Genomic DNA, 17,609 nt, shown 5'->3' with positions numbered 1-17,609 from the left:
GGTGAGACCAAGGCCTCTTAGCTACCTTATAAATGCACCGACGCCCGTGTTGTGAAAGTGCGCCGATACGGTACAATGCGCACGTACACTTTGATTAAATTAACAGCGTCGTTGGGATATTTTATTTTACGGCTTCAAAATTACAATTGCTGTTTCAAGAATCCTTAATTTTTATAGATATGTGACAGAAAGAAATACACATATACATGGATATTGGCGGTTTTCCATGTTCCCATAAGCACTCTAGTAGCTAATTTAGCGTTGAAATTATCTTTAAAAAGTCCTCATTGATGATATTTAAAGACAACATTTTTAAAATTTGAATGCAAAATGCATATTTAATTCTAATGTAATATATACATTTAAAAGGTGCATAGAGAGATGCAATAATATAAACAATATTACATATATATGCAATAAAATATCGACAGGCAGACTTAGCAGTACGCATCCGTTATTACTTGCGACATCCAGGAAGCAACGGAAGCACTCGGCTGTGGGGATTGACGGTGGCATTAATTAGCGGCTCGTAGAGGCACAAACAACAACGGGCCCCATGCCTAATGGTAGCCGTCTAGACCTAACCCCTCCCGCCATCGCAATAGCTGCCGTGGCAACTCTAACATCTGGACTTTTGTAAAACTGATTTAATATAAGTCCTTAGAGGATTTGTTTAATCTGTTTAAAAAACGAATCACACGACAGACGTATACATGCGATTATTAATTATTTACATATTTTTTCTAATCACAGATCGATAGTAGACCTTCCTGCTTATAATTAAATTATAAACAGGCATAATACGCAAATACGCTGAGCAGGCGGCTTGGCGATCGCAGTGTCGTATTGTTGTACGTAGAGGACGGACGGACCGACTACTGGCCATCCTCTGGACACTTGATTGTAAGCAAAGGCAGTCCTATATAATTAATGCACAAAATGTTATATAAGATTCTGCTCCGGGAATTGAAGCCGCGACCTACGATCACTAGTCTCATTCCTACTGGGCTACCGCTGCTTGTCATCAATATAACTAATTCAAATTGAAAAATGAACTAATTGTGCCTAAATGTAATTTTTTTTTAAAGTTTCAGTTGAAAAATAAAGTTAAAATTAAGATTTATGGAAATTTATTACAATGACCAATTGTTTAATTTATGTGAACCATTTTGTACCCGTATATTATTTTATTTACTAAATAATAGGAATGTCATCTTTAGTATATAAAAACCAAATGTTTACTGCTGTGTAGTGTAAACGAATTTATAACCGATAGAGATTTTAAAATATCCCCTACGTACTATAACATAGATACGTAATATATTTAAAAATAGATTAATTTACATAAGCTACAACATTACAACTTAAACCTGGGTAAAAGAAGAAATAATAGTGAAAAATTTAAGTACAAAGCAATATAGTCTCAAATTCCATTTATAAGGTTACAGTATTCGCCATTAAACACGACACCAGCGAGCACGTGGTTGCGTGTGAATTTGTATCGACTGCCCATACAACATAATGTAATACTATGTAGAAGTCTAGACGTGGGGGCGGAAAAGGTGTAGGTAGGCTACCGACTAGGGTTGCCATACCAAATCTCCGTATTAAAAATTCACATCTAGGTTAATTTTACTCTTTTCTAAAATTTGTCAGTCCTTATGAACATTAAACCACCTATTTCTTTACAATATCTTTAAATAAAATGATCAGACATTACACAGGGCAAATTCATAATAAAAAAGTAAAGCGTTTTGTACACAACGTAGGTAACGTTGCGCTGATGCGATTTAAAACAACATCGCACATAGTTCAGGAGTTTTACAACCGAGAAACTCAATAACCGCATTAATTAACGCCTAGTTAGTTCCAGGACTGTTGATCAATCAACCGCTTGAACGAATTTAATTTCGTTCCACACAATTTTTATTTATATATTAATAATCAGAAATGTGGAAGTGTTCCCGTTTTTCTGCGTGAATACAATTAACCGTGAATATCACTGAAAACCACATCATAAATTACTAATAATCAATGCATTCATTGACTATATAACAGATTAGGTGCGTGTCTTAAACTTTTGATTTATCTAGTAAGCATTATTAAGAATTGTACTTGAGAAACATTGGACGAGTTTAGTGAGTTCTAATGCAGACTCCCGAAAATTGGTCCTCATTAGGATAGTTCTAATTTAGACTCCGAGAGAATCACTGATCACCAAAGTTCTACTTGAGACTCTAAAACAAAATCCTCAAAACCGACTTCCGGGAAATCGCTCTCTAAACCCAACACATAAATCGACTCTAATGTTATATCTTATTTAGATAAACACGTTTAATTCATTATGTAATTTACAAAAAAAAATTTCAAAACGAAGTCTGTGCGTCAAATTCAACCAAGTTTTAAACATTTTGTAAACTGATGCACGGTTTTCTTTTTATTATATATTCGAAAGTAGAAATCGTTTAGAAAACAATGGGACATTGTAACCCTATTTTGATTCACCGGCGCGAGACGCCGGGAGCGCCGTAAATTTCACGACCCTAACGTTTCAGGGCACGCCGCTCCTTTTATTCGGGGAATTAGGTCATGCAGTGGAATATACCTACACCTATATATGGCATCCTTTAACAAATAATTACGTATTCCTGAACTAAAAAGCTTAACGATCGCATTACTTTACTTTTTTACAACGCGAAATTACATCATTAACAAAGCTTTCGTAAAAGTTAAGATATAATCCCGCCCTCCCGTTCCAAATTAAAAGTTAAGTCTAAAAATATTTATAGCTAAATTATAGAGCACTGATATCAACTTTTTAAAAGTAATTTAATTAAGGTTTTATAACATAATTACATAGTCCTTTTTCTTTATATCTCAATCACTTCAAGGCGAGAGATTCGTTGAGATTCTATTATTTGTCGTTTAAATAGGATTTCTAAAATTGAATATTTATTTTTATATCAACCTATGCGTGTATAAGTGAAGCTATTTGCAGAAAGGTTGAGACACACATATAACTATACATCTAAATGAAACACTAAATGAAAATTTTCATTATATTTAATTAAACTGTACGATATTGAGAAACATATTTCAAGTATGATTGTATATGTATTCTGAGTGATTGTTAATAAATATAGGCAACTGTAAACCTACCAGTTTTAAATGGTTTAATGTATAGCTCATTTATTGTCAATTAATGTTTGGTACACCTTATCCAAAAATCAATGATTTACAAATAATATATATCGTAGCGATAATAAATCAATAAAAAAGATTTTCAAAGTTTGGATTACTACATATTGAAATTTATTTTTGTTTACTATCTGTCTCTGACTTCGTACCACCCGAAATTATTGGTTTGTCATTTCTATAGAGAAATCAAATTATTGTAACATATTTCTGATTGATCACTTTACACAAGCTGTTGGAAATATGTGTAAAAACTTTAAAGGCAAATATGCTATACATTCACAACCTTAAAGATTTTACTACTTATTTCCGATCACCCGTACATGGTTTGTAAGTTTTTTGTGTTGAAATATATATGTACATGCATGAATACTGGGTGTAAAACATTTTATATACTGTCTTATTCTAAATACGTATCTTTAATTTTTGTACAATCTTTCCGCTAATTGTAATGTCTCCATCCAAAAGACGTATGAAAAAGATCGACGTTTTTACGCTGTTGCGTGAAGCGTTTACCATTAATTTATTACTTTTTTTATTGATTTTTATCCTTCTAAATGTATTTTATCGTATACAATGAAGTATAAAATGAATGTGTCGCTATTAGCAAATTTCCTATTTAATGATACCCAGACGATTTAAAAAAAAAATTTCCACGACCGTAATTAGCGGAGTCAAACTCAGAATTTGAGATTTGTTAATATGTTTAAGACTCCCAGGGGTGACACCGTCTAGTGACGTCTGAAGGGTTCATAAATAAACGGTGCAGGTCTAGATTAGGGCAGGGTACGACAGAGACGGTATTGACAAGGTCCCCTGAGCGTTAAGTTGACACTCAAAGTTGTACAAATGTATTTGCTACTTTAAAACGACTTTTGCCTTTAAAAAAAACATGTTTATGCTTATAAATACTGAACTCCCGCCAATGCATTTTGGTGCTAAAATTCAAATCAAAGTGGCAGGCCAGATTTTATTATTTACGAATGTTTATAATTGCCCTTAAATATTATTAACTAACGCGAATCATAAATAATTCAAGGTTATCACCACCATAGGGGCCGAATGGTTCTCAAGTGGCGACCATGAGCCGGTAGACGCGACGTGGGTAACCCCCCCCCCCCTCGGTGAACCGTCCTTTACTGGATTTAAAAAAAAAAATTTTTCAGATATGTGTCGGGGAACCATATCTGTGCTTCACATCAACTTGTTTCTTTTAACTCCTTAGCGATATAACACTTTATGATTTATCCAAAACTACTTTAGGTAATCGGTTAAATTCGTAAGTAGGCCGTTCGGTCTAGACGAAGTGAATAACCTTCTTGCCTCCATCCCCGTCGTTAATCCATGTCAGTGGCAAAACTACGTAATTTACCGTTTTTCCTTTTTCGTTTATGAGTCAATTTTTTTTAAACGGAGCTATATGTAATCTTAAATTATTAACGTATAGAAATCTCCACATCAATTAATATGCGAAAATATTTACGACATTCTATTATACAAGTTTATTTGTTATAATTAGGACACCATTGCCTTTTTAACCTAAAAAATAACAAAATGAGCGTCTACCAGTTTATAACCGTGTATTGACACTAATGATTTTTAAGTACAGTCCGACCAGAACCGCTGTACTGCACGTTAGATACGCTCGCTTTCTTATCGCGCAGTACTGAGGTACCGGTGGAACTATAGTCGCAGCATCTTTCCCAACAAAACAGATATCAGATAGACAACAACAATTTGAATAAAGAAAGCAATAAACATAAACGAGGTCATATATTCTTAATTGACTATTTATAAAAGAAATAACTTAGCTATAGCATGTTTTCTTATAATATAAAAGTTATCACTGGCGTAATACAAGAGAATCGTGTTTGTATTCCGCCGTCAGTACAGATAAAATAAAATTAGCGGGCTACTGTTTAAATTTCTATCTATAATGTTTTTTTTTTATTTATATGTATTTTTCTGTGATGCAGAGTTTAAGAGAAGGTAAGTTTAATAAACGTAATATGCGCCTTAGCGAGAAATGAGTTTAATCAATAAAACCTTGGTTACGCGTCGGCAACTTTATGAATATCGCCACGGCGTAAACAACAACAATTTTATATTCAGTTCTTTCGTTCATCACCAGTATTTACATGGAGAATACGGGTCAAGGACAAACGGCAGTGACCGGTGGACGACGGGAGCCGTCAATAGATCCAGTAAAAGCTCAAGGAATTTTGTAATAAACTTTTTTTTTTTTAATCCTTACACAATATTGTTTCCCCCACGCCATATAGAAATTGTCATAAATGGCATAGATAATACTTCTCTAATCAAATCAGTACTAAATGTTTGTCTTAGTAAAAACAGTAATGATATATTCATTAATAAATGATACATAGTTCCAAGTCTTCGTATTTAAAGAAAAACTGTCATATAAAACATGGCCATTGTTAAAATCAACGCAATTAGATGTTAAACTAATAAAAATGAACAAAATATTTAATGTATATCATTAGTAATATATTTTTATTATTATATATTATTGTACAATATTTTTTAAAATAACATTTTTTTCCTCTTCAACATCATTCAAAGCATTTTTATAATCACAGGTTTTAATAAACAAATATTTAGTGGTTAAACTTTTTGCATTCATCTTCTTCTTTTCGGCCGATAGAAGCTCACTGCAAGGCCTAGGCCTAAACTTAACTATGACGTCAGTCTCGTGGTCTCGTGGTCGCCACTTGAGAACTTTTTGGTCCCAACGATCGTCGGCTGAACGAGCGGTGTACATACTTGTATTTTATTCTAGTTCACGGACCCTTCCGCTCCGTGAACTTAGTACCGATGAAGCTGTAAAAGCCTTTAAGCTAACAGTATTAACATCTTCAGAAACTATAAATTGCATTTTACATTATGTAAAGTGCGATACATACATCCCTAGATCGCTACAACAGCAACAGTTATTATTATACATATCTAAGAAATTAAATTAATTATTTGAAAATCTTTCTATCCTCATAGAACGTCAGTGACTAAAAAGGAAAAACATGCAGCACGTTTATGGAAGCAACGATGGGGATTTTACACAAAGATGAGAGAGATACAAGAAGAGGAAGCTCAAAATATAGGTAAGGTCACACTGGTTTTAGGGACGGTAGGTATGTAAAGTTTTTACGTATCCAATACTTTATAACATTGTTTACAATAACGGAAAACAACGCCGTACAACTATTTCATATATTTATTTGACTTCTTTGCAATTTTTAACTTATGTTAAAAAATGAAAATGAACTGTTATTACCTTATTAAAATTATATATCCATCTCGTATATATTGGAAATGAAAAAAATAAATTTACATAATTTTACTTATGACCATTTTAACTTACCCGATGTTATATTCACAATGCATTTAAAAATGATACCGATGATCGAACTCTTGAATTAATTTTGCTGCTTTAAGATTCGAGATTGGTCTCCATCCGAACTTAAATTAAACACTAATGTGAAGTCAAACGCTTGACTTTACTAATGCTAGTTTTAAATAAATTATTCAGCTATATAAAGTTCTGATAGTCCTGCGGCCTATCGAATGGTACGCAGATTGTTGTAGCGACGTTTGTAATTGCAGTGATTTTTTTTTGTAACAGACTATCGCTGCTGCCCAAATGGCATTTGCAAATTCCGTAAGGTTGGGTTGGCAGGGGGCAGGGGGCGCCTAGTCATAGCACTCTTTTAAAGTAATTAAAATCGGAGGGCTCCCGGGGGAACCTCGGCTCGGGCCACCACGTACTATTTTACCAAATTGTTAGACCACCCAGCTCTTATATCGCTACGGTAAACGCTGCATTTAGTTACCAGGTTCAAGGGCTTCCACAAGGGAACCTTGTCTTAGGCTACTACTCGTCAATTATACCTCAGCGATATTTAAATTTTAATACAGAATGATCGATTATTGATGTAAAAGTTTTACATCTTTACACGTATATTATTGGCCCGTAGTATTCCAATAGAATATATAAAGTAATATAACATATTTTAAAGTGAAGATTTTATACGGCTTGATTAGAAATAGGTTAAACCTTTTACACCTAAAACTGATCAACCGGTAAAAAAAAATGTTTCAGGCATGTCAGTCGAGGAATATCGCGCAGCTCTCCGCACAGTGAGTTGTAAACCGGTGGAAAAACATCCAGTAGACATCGAGCCCAGTCCTATACCCTTGCCTTCAACCTCTTCAGGCAAGTAAGAATATTGATGAAGAAAAAAGTAATTAATAAACAATAGTCAGACATTCAAACAAAAATCGTCAGCATGTTAGCCCATAGACGCCCTCTGCAAGGCACAGGACTACCCCAAAATAAAAGTTTTAATGTTATTCGATCAAAACCTAGATCGTTGTATTTTCTAATATTTAATTTTATCTTCATTATAAATTGATTAGATTGTCTTGGATTGTTTTTGCTGTCTGTACGCACTGCTTATTAATAATAAATTTTCCACTACAGAATCTATTCTGTATCAGAAGAATGGATTGACGAACTAGCGTCCACGTTATGCTCATATAATTCATTGCTCGTAAACGTCCACTGCAAGGCCTAAGGTTCCCTTAAAAGTATATATTTATAGTATGTCAGAATCTTGAATCGGAATTGGAAAGAACAAGATACTTTTTGTGAAGTACTGTACTATAGTGCACCCGAAATCGCTGCACCGCGCCTTAGAAAGATGCTGTGATTCAAGGACCAGAATGACAGAAGACTGGCGAAACAAAGCAGGTTAAACTCTCCGCCGCACGCATATCTAAGACGCGGTACAGCTTTGTCGGTATGTACTTGCCTCTTGCTTTTCTTAAAAATACATCAAAAATTGTCTTAATAAATATGAATTGCTTTAAAAATTCCTGAACAGGTATGATTGGACGTCGTGCTCTCTGTCCACTAGATCGCTACGGCCCACTTGTTAAAACTGGACGCAACTACCCGACTCGCCCACCGCTCCCGCCGGGACAGGTCTACGATCCTTACAAGCAAACCATGATATTCTTAGGGTAAATAATTTTATAAGTAAACTATTACGTCTTTCAAAAAGATAACTAAAAATTACCGCATATGTTTAGCAAAATGAGACATAGTTTGCCTCAATAATCAAACTAAGTTACTAAAGTTTTTATTGATAGTAATAAAAGACTTTTTATAAAAAACAAATGAAAAGGTACAAGTAAATTTTAAAATGTATTCATATGCGACTATTTTTAAAAAATGGCCAAATTTTTAAATTTTTTTTTCAACAATTGATTGACACAAAATATCGTCTATTTGGTGTGAGTCATTCACTGCGCTTGTCACCGTTGTTCAAAAAACAAGCCCGGTATAATACGCTAGTTAAATAGTAATAATTTCAATACCAAGTAGTTGCATAAACAGAATCATTCAATCTAAGAGCAAGAGATGGCGTACGCACCGTGAAAATTACAGGTGCATGTAGACGCATTCTTAACTCGTGATTATTAACCAATCAGATAAATTGTGCATTATTAACTGTATGTGGTCCCAGGCGCAAAGTTAAGACAGTGCTGCTTGGTTGCGAAAACCAACCCGCAAGTACACAACGAGACATCTGTGTCTGATAAAGAGAGATTGCGCATTACTGAAGATAATTACTGCTATTTAATTTTTCTATTTCATAAAGTTTATTGTCGACGTCAGAAAAGAAATACGTAGATGCATAATAATTAATAGAAAGTACAATTTTTATTTATATACACCTTTACAACAATATCTTGTTATCATTTAATGTGCATGACTTTTTTACAGCGGAGGTATAGGAGATTTGATATCTTACAAGCTTCCCCCGGCGCGCTCCGAGGTTACCGACGAGATGTGGTCACGACCACAACAACTCACTGTTTCACCGTTCGAGTTTTAATACTTTGAATAATGATTGCCAACCTACATTTGCAGCATAGAATAAATTAAATCAATAATATTGAGTATTTTAATTTTAAATGTCACAATAAGGTCATCAGAAAACTGTGCAGACACCGCTTCCAATCGGTCATATTTGAAATCCATGGGAGAGGTCCTATGTACAGCCGTAAACAGTTTTACAGCGGATATAATGACGATGAAAGTATTGAGCATTAAATTACTTATGCTATCAATCACAAGGCGACCTCTTGCGTGACAAACCTGCAACTTTTGACTCAAATATTTTCAGTATTTGTTATACAACGATTTTTTTTTATTTCTTTATAAAAGTATACAAAAATGGTTAAAAAATTATTTTTTTTACTATAACAATAACATACAGTATCGAGTTTTCGAAATATCAACCTTGTTCAGGCAACTTTTAATAATAATTTAACTTCATTTCACTATTACGATTAAGACTATTAAAAATGAAACTACGATTATATCGTATGATTTAATATAACAATTACATTGTTCTGTGCCATAGTACTATAAATCATATTATCCCATATTATGCCTTTTAGTTGCTAAAATGGGTGGAAGTTGGGATACAATATTTTCAGGTAAAATCTCTAGTGTAACTGCTTCGTCGTCGCCGATCCAATGAAAACCCGCTAAATACTGTAATTAAGAAAAAAACATTTAAAGCACTTTTTTCGGTAACTATATATACAGAGTGATTGGTTATAGATGTAAAAGTTTAAAAGTGGTAAATGTATAGCTCATTTGCAAAAATGGTCATCGACAAAACTTACTTTTATAGGTATGATTTTAAGATTCATACCGTCGTTATTTTTATTGAACTTTTTCTTGGGTTTTGGTTCATGACTGGTATTCTGAAAAGTACATACAATTATTAATTATTATTTTAAAACAAATAAAATTACTTATATTTTTTCACGTCCTTACAATATAATATAAAATTTTAGACATGATTTGCAATCAATATCAGAAATATAACAGAAATAATAACTAAACGATTGAATGTATGGAATTTTCGCTTCCATACATTTTGATTTTCGATTCAAATACATTTTGAATTCAAAGAAACAGAGCTTAGGTTAAACATTTTCTAGTAAATAAGCTCAAGGCTTCCCAGCATCTTATATCGCCTAGGCGGGAAAAATGCTCTGAAGATTGACTGAGCGCAAGCTCGGCTTGTGACGTCATGCAATTATTATTACGTCGACATATTATAACGATATACGTCGATTGATAATACATATAAAATCCTTAAATAAGTGAATGTATAGCTTATTAGCTCTCAATTAATGTGTGGCAAACTCTATCCAAAAATCAATGATTTCAGAAATTAATTTATAATTTCTACGAACTAATTTAAAATTTTTCATCTGTCGGACTGCGACAGGCCAATGGCTTAGGACTAAAGTCTTTTGACGGAGTTTTAACATTTTGATTATTACAATCGAAAAGTGAAACAACATTAAAGACATATAATATTTGCCGGCTCTATGAATGTACACAAAATACAGGATATAAAAGTTATAAGTGTAAAAGTTTTTATGTATTACTCATTTGTGTCAATTAAAGTATACCCTCTCCAAAAAACTATGGTTTCAGAAATAATTATTAACGTAATTATAGTAAAAAAAGCATTTTCAAAATTCGAAGTACAACATATTAAAAATTATGTATTATATAATAATTGTAAACTATCTGTCCATGGGCGCTTTGGACTGCCAGAAGTAATTAACCTGTCATATATACAGGGTGATTAGAAGTGCAAAAGCATTTTATTGACAAATATGTCATATTTAAACAAATTCAAACGAAAATATAGTATAATTACCTGTGTATTTTTATCCATAATCCATAATGATGTGTCATCTTGAAACACAAGCGCGTCTCTCTTAGTGTGCGTGGTGATGGAGGCGACCGAGTTTTGACGCGAACGCCACTGCACCGGCAGCGCGTCGCCTGGCCACTCGGTGAACTTCTTATTCGGCAGATCGTACTCGATCAACTGTAATGTTGTATTTTCTTAGATAATATAAACATACTTTTAATTTTACGTGGTAAATAGTATATACATATAGTTTTGCTAACTGAAATTAATAAATGAACATAACAGAAAAATAACAATAAAACTACTATATAAATAATAATATAATAAACAGACAAACAATGTAAAAATAATTATAGACAAGATTATGTAAAATAATAGAGCATTATACATATCCGATCATTTAAAGCATTTACGTAGACTAAAAATATTCAATTCGGAAATGTTGTTTAAAAAACTTTACCTTTTGATCCACATAAGCGATTATGATCCTTTCCTTTTCACTGTTTATAGTCATTGCGGCCGGGAGGCACCGGTACTTAGGTAAGGTGACATAATGTTCAAATTTTTTATTACTTTGTACCCAGACTACAATGGTGCCCTCTGTGTCCGCTATGATCAAGTACACTAAATTTGAAGGTGTCTTTGATGACACGTGAAAATGTAGCGCAGTTTTGCTGTGTAAATCTAAAAAATCATAAAACTATTTAAGTAAAATTAACTAACGAAAACATGAATACTCAAAATTGTACGATTTGTAGTCTAATATTTTCATATAAGGTATTTTTGTGAAAATATGATATACTGTCTAGTGTAACATTAAATCATCATCATTTCAGCGGAAAGACGTCCACTGCTGAGCGAAAGCCTCCTCGCATAAATTTACAATTGGGCTGATAGGAAACAACCAGCATCCAGCATCTGTCGAGGACTTTTACAAGATCACCTGTCCACCTCGATGGTCTTGACTCCAAAACCACAAGATCCCAGTGGCCAACACTTTTGTGATATATGGCACGCTCATTGCCATTTCAACTTGCAAATCTGCTGTGTTATATTTATTATTCTACTGTTCTCCTCATTCCGGCTGAAGACAGACACCCGGCATCGGTTGGTTTTGCAACTGGAACTAAAGGTCCGGTTGTTTCGACTAGAGTACTGCGGCGACCAGCAGCACGCTTACTGCGAGAGCGGTATGTACAGGTTATTGGTGTTGGACTCGTAGTGAATATATGGTTAACTCCAGACTTCGGACTTCCAGATGTTCGTTTGCTTGGTTTGGTCTCTGACCGGACGTTGGGCGTAGCGCGAAGTGAGTGGTTATTGTCACAGATCTTACGAACGGGCTGCATGAAGAGCGGTCGCGCGGTTGGGAGCGACCGTTAGCGCTTGCTGGCAACCGGCGAATTGCACCAGCTCGGTTACTTGCCTGCTCAGTAAGATGTATATGCAAGATAATACACACCGTAGCCGGCTGTAGTTTAAGCTAGATCCCGTGATGGGAATCAAGAAATAAGAAGACCTTACAACTCACCTTACAGAATTTATTATTGAAACGGTGGAAGCAAGGCCTACCGTAAAAAGTTCCCTGTTGTGGGGTTCACAGTAGGGACCTTTTTAGGAATAACATAACGGTTGAGAACTTTCGGAACAGTGTAATCTACCAATTAGAAATAGGTCAGAGAAATATCTGATCTCCTCTTTCTTTGTTCAATTTCATAGAGAAATCTCGACCATATCCCACTCTATTGTTCAAATATTTTTTTATTAAGTTATAATATTGAAAGTGGTACTAGAAATAACAAATTGTATCTTTAAATTAATTATCTATGATTTGTTAGTTCCATATCAACAGCATCACATCCCCATTTTGATTTATTTTATCATTCAGTAAAGAAACCACTTGGCAATTTAGAATGTACTTACAGAGACATTGTTACTCTAGTAAGCCATAATATAGTAGTATTGAAGGTAATTTAAACTAAAAAAGTTAATCTTCATCATCAAGTCAACTGAAAGACGTCCACTGGAAGACGCAGGCCTCTCCCAAAGATCACTACGATTATCAGTCTTGTCATTAGTCCACCTAATGGGATCCCTACCCACGCCGTGTTTACTGACTCGTAATCACTACTTGAGAACTTTACTGTCCCAATAACGGTTGGTTGCACGAGCGATTTCTCCAAACTTAATACCTAATTATATTACGGACATAAACTATGTTGTTATTAATGTACATTACGTTTATCTGTCGATATTGTTTGTACAACAGTGGCGCCGGCCTCCGGGTCAACATGGAGAACTTTTATTTCTCCACAAGAATGTACCAACATTGTTTGCGAGTCCTCAGTGAATGTAACATGATTACACATTGAGGATAATCCACTAATTGATACTTTCGTTAAAGATATGTTGCTCTCGTCTTCCTGTAAAGTTTTAAAATCATTAATCAAATCAATAACGTGTACTATATGTATTCTGAGTAATATTTTCTGTTATATTGTGTCACTTAACAGAGTCGAATTGGTATTTCAGATCAGTTTAATTGCTAGATCAGATAGATAAAGCATTCTGTCACATCTACTTTATTGTTATCAAAAACGCTAGGAGGAGCGCCAAAATAAAGTATGTGAACTGCCTTTGCTGCAGAGCTGTAGCTGTGTGTACTTGTAAGCGTGACAGACACTGTTGATAGAGGAACTTCATAGAAATTTTTACACGCACCTTCCTAAACTCCATAATAATATTACTTAATAAGTTGTAATTCAGTTGTGAATGATTTCAAGCAAATTATAAGTCAATCATCATTCCAGCCGACAGACGCCTAAACTATGCATTGCTGTAGCGTCCTCCAAAGATCCCCACGATAACTGGGCTTGGACTGTTCCCCTGTGCCCTCAACTGTCTGAACAATGTGTATACCTTTAATATTTAATAAATTTACTAGACAATACGTAAACATATTATTAGCCAAGTTTATATTTGTCCATAAGTGAAAACCCCTTGTCACAAATCACATTTTTAAATACTATTAACAATTTAATTTTTGAGTGTGTAATGTTTATATTTAAAAATAATACTTACTGTATCTAATTTAAGCATTCTTATATTGCTGTCAGTTGAATATACTATAAACTGGCCATTTGGTGACAACTGACAACTGAGAATCTGTTTGTTCTTTTTAGTTTTCACTGAAACTAGTTGAACTGGCTTTTCAGTTAATGTTAGTTTTTGTGGATCACTGGTATTCTTATTATCCTTTTTATAATCGGCTATCGCTGTGTCTTGTTCAAGCATGGTGTTATCATTACCTTCCTCTAAATTTTGTTGAATATTTACATTCATTATCATCACATCACCTCTTTCATCAGTGCCATATGTACCCAGTTTCCAAACCTCCAAATGGTTGGAATACCTTTAAAGATGTAAATACATGCAACAAACATTAAATTCAAATAAAAATGTAAAAAGTATAACATACTTTTACTATAATAATGTCAGTGCCTAACAGAAATTATGTAAAATTACATTGATGGTCAGCACCATAATGTTTTCACAGTTGGAACATTAACTACCTCGGTGATGAGGGTGTGGACGTGGGTAGACTTCTATAAGTGTGTAATAATATAATGTTCTATAAGTGCAGATTACTAGATGTCAGATATCTTCTGGTTTTTGGCCTGGTTTTCTCACGTTTTCTTCAATTGATTGCTTGAAATTGAAACTGTGACTTCATGAGTCTGCTCAATTTATTAATATTATGCAACAACTCAGATACCTAATAGACTATTTTTCTTGACAGTGCTCTTTAAACAATGCAATTATTACCTTAATAATAAAAGTTTTTTTTGTGCACATACAGATGACCTGATTGCAGGTATCATTGGTGGTATTCTCATAACCCATTTGGGTGGATAACTTGATAATGTAAGATATCCATCTGCGCCAACAGAAACCAGCTTATCTCCATTCAATATTAGAGCTCTGAAAAGAATATATATTTCATTAGGAAATTGGGGATACTTTACAAAGAAAACAAAATCATTCTGTTTTGAAAAGATTGTTCCTTTGTCTTCTCTTGTCATGTCCTAATGGGCTGGTTTTCAAAACCAAGCGACACTGCGCCCATTTTGCGTCAAATTCGTTCACTTTAATAATGTAAAAATTTCTTTATATAAAATTATGACCAAATTTTACGTTTACGATTATACTAGAATGCAACAAGACTAATTTATTATGGCAAATTATATCCCACAATTGTGTGATATTAGACAAGGTTTTACAAAACAACCAGGTAACACTTTGTATAACATCAATAAAATCAAAATAAAAAGAAACCAGAAATGGAACTGTGTATGTCATGCCAAAATCAGAACATAATGCTTAAATACACTGTACAATATGGTGATAGGTTTTGCCTACCTATATGGCCTAATTAGCAACTTTACATTAGTCTGTTTGTGTTTATACATTTATAATTAACCTAATTAATATATTAATAACTTATCTGTGTCTTAAAAAATATATGATCTAAAAACATTAAATTAAAAATGTATACCTGACGTCATGTTCATGAATGTTTCTCTGCACATTCTTCACCCACTGAGCACCAGATATTTTACCAGAACCCTTGCTGACTTTAATAAAATTCATTATGGCTGGGTCTACCCCACTGCAATACAAACTCTTTTCATCATCAGATACCACTATTGACAATATATCAGACTTATGAGTTGTATATGATTCTATCTGAAAAAATAAACTTCACTAGTGAACTTAAACCATGAATTAGTATTTTTCATATAAATATAGAGCAGAAAACATTTTCTAAAAGGTTTATTCCCATGTTCAAAAATATCTGAAAAGAATGAACATTTACCTGGTCACCAATGGTACCATCCCAAAATGTTAGCCTCCCATGGCTGTCTCCGGACACTACAATGTTGTCAGAAAGCACTGCAAGACACCACACTATTGTCTCCTTGCCACGTCTACTAACAGATATCCTGCAGGTAGCATGACCTGTTTCTACATTCCAAACCCTTATTGTATCTGTGGAGCCTAAAATTATTAAATTTTGTCATTATTTTTCATTTTATTTTATTATATAAATAAAAGGTTGACACTTCTCCCAACAAAAAGAAAAGTTCCAATTGTAAAAAAAATTGATTGGCCATACACATGGCCAATACATGGTAAACAGATATTCATGAAATTGCAAGAAAGGACTGGAAATGAACTACAACCAAAGGATTCAAATAAAAAAAAACTATCAACTAACATTAATGAAACACTAGACATTACTAATATTATTTTAATGTAAATTTCTCAGTATTGGTAATATATAGCTTTCTTATAATTAACATTATTAATTACATTATAATTATAACTGCCTATTAAAAAAATACAATAACTCAACCAATTATTGATGTCTTTTAAATTATTGGTGTGTAGTACACTTGGTACAATTATTGCTGATTACTGATTGTACAATCACTTTTAAACAAATTTGACTATTGTGATAGGTAACAAAAGTTAGGCAAATTTGCGACTTTGGTTTATTTTAATCAAATCACAAATATCAAATTTTTATATAGTATGAAACTTTAGTTAACATAATAAAACAAATGCTTTCAATATTATAATGACAACAGAATAATACCTGTTACTAAAATATTTCCAATTTTGTTGAATTTGCAGCACATTATTCTACCTTCTTGCTTATCAAATAATTTCTTATATAAAATTTCATCATTCTCAACAGAATACAGATTAATATGTCCTTGTTCTGTACCAACAGCCACTAAAGTATTGCTTGGATTAACATCAAGGCACCAAGCAGCATATCCTGTTAATACTACTGTATTTTTAATACTTAACGTATTAAGATCCCATTCTAGTAAAGCTCCGCCAAGCCCAGTTGATAATAATCTATTATCAACCCATCCCAGTGCTTCCACAGACGTATTTTCTGCACCGGGTATAAATTTTATTAGAAACGGAGCATAGTTTAAGTCCCAAATCTCAATTGAAGCATCGGCTCTGCAAGAAATAAGAATTATTGGTGTAAGTAGAGCACAATAAAGAAAAAATAATATCTGTGTTATGGATTTATACCTTGCAACTGCAAGTAATTTTCCGATTTTGTTGAAAGACACGGAATTTATAGGTTCTGGTTTGGGATTATAGTAACGAACTCTATGTAGTTTGCACGCCATTTTAAAATCCAAATTAACAATTCACAATCTTAAAACACTTTTAACATTAAACATACACATGGTACATGAGTAAACTATAGATTGACAACTGATGACAGTCAAGACAGCCGCCGTCAATAACCACGTGTGTAATATTTACAAAGATTACTAACGAGATCTGTGTGAATGACAAATATTGTAAAATTGTAATGAATGTTTTGTCATAACATTAACAAATCGTTAATTATAATTTAAAAACCTTATGTTGTTACTTTTTATATGTCCATTTGTTACAATTTATCAAAGTATTTATTTTTTATTTCTCTATCTATTTTTGTTCTTTGTGTTAACCTTGTGTAATGCTCCTGTGGGTGTATACGGTTGTGACTTAAACCTACTTTCATCGATAGCGTCCAAGTCTACACGGGCTAAATGTGGGTGGTTGGTGGAT

At 33.5% G+C, this 17,609-nt stretch overlaps 2 protein-coding genes across 2 annotated transcripts; one reads left to right on the top strand and one right to left on the bottom strand.

Annotated features, from left to right (window-relative positions):
- The first annotated feature begins 5,333 nt into the window (after nucleotides 1-5,333).
- Nucleotides 5,334-9,113, top strand: LOC137919527 (uncharacterized). Its single transcript, XM_068762620.1, has 5 exons — nucleotides 5,334-5,419; nucleotides 6,208-6,314; nucleotides 7,313-7,426; nucleotides 8,097-8,235; nucleotides 9,002-9,113. The coding sequence occupies exons 1-5, from the start codon at nucleotides 5,334-5,336 to the stop codon at nucleotides 9,111-9,113; spliced, it is 558 nt and encodes a 185-aa protein (XP_068618721.1).
- A 484-nt stretch (nucleotides 9,114-9,597) lies between these two features.
- l(3)72Dn (UTP4 small subunit processome component l(3)72Dn) lies at nucleotides 9,598-17,267 on the bottom strand. The gene is made up of 11 exons (XM_068762146.1): nucleotides 17,079-17,267; nucleotides 16,624-17,003; nucleotides 15,841-16,022; nucleotides 15,520-15,710; nucleotides 14,790-14,945; nucleotides 14,046-14,376; nucleotides 13,204-13,387; nucleotides 11,425-11,648; nucleotides 10,968-11,141; nucleotides 9,913-9,993; nucleotides 9,598-9,778 (listed from the first exon to the last, which is right to left on the bottom strand). Exons 1-11 carry the CDS (start codon nucleotides 17,177-17,179, stop codon nucleotides 9,659-9,661), a joined length of 2,124 nt encoding a protein of 707 aa, XP_068618247.1. The 5' UTR covers nucleotides 17,180-17,267; the 3' UTR covers nucleotides 9,598-9,658.
- Nucleotides 17,268-17,609: the final 342 nt, after the last annotated feature.

The sequence above is a fragment of the Battus philenor genome, unplaced genomic scaffold (genome assembly GCF_028537555.1).
Source record: "Battus philenor isolate CCGP_79_NKW_IND1 unplaced genomic scaffold, ilBatPhil1.0.hap1 SCAF_16, whole genome shotgun sequence".
Classification (NCBI taxonomy): Eukaryota; Metazoa; Arthropoda; class Insecta; order Lepidoptera; family Papilionidae; genus Battus; species Battus philenor.
The sequence above is the reverse complement of the archived record's forward strand: the minus strand, read 5'-3'. Positions and strand labels throughout refer to the sequence as shown.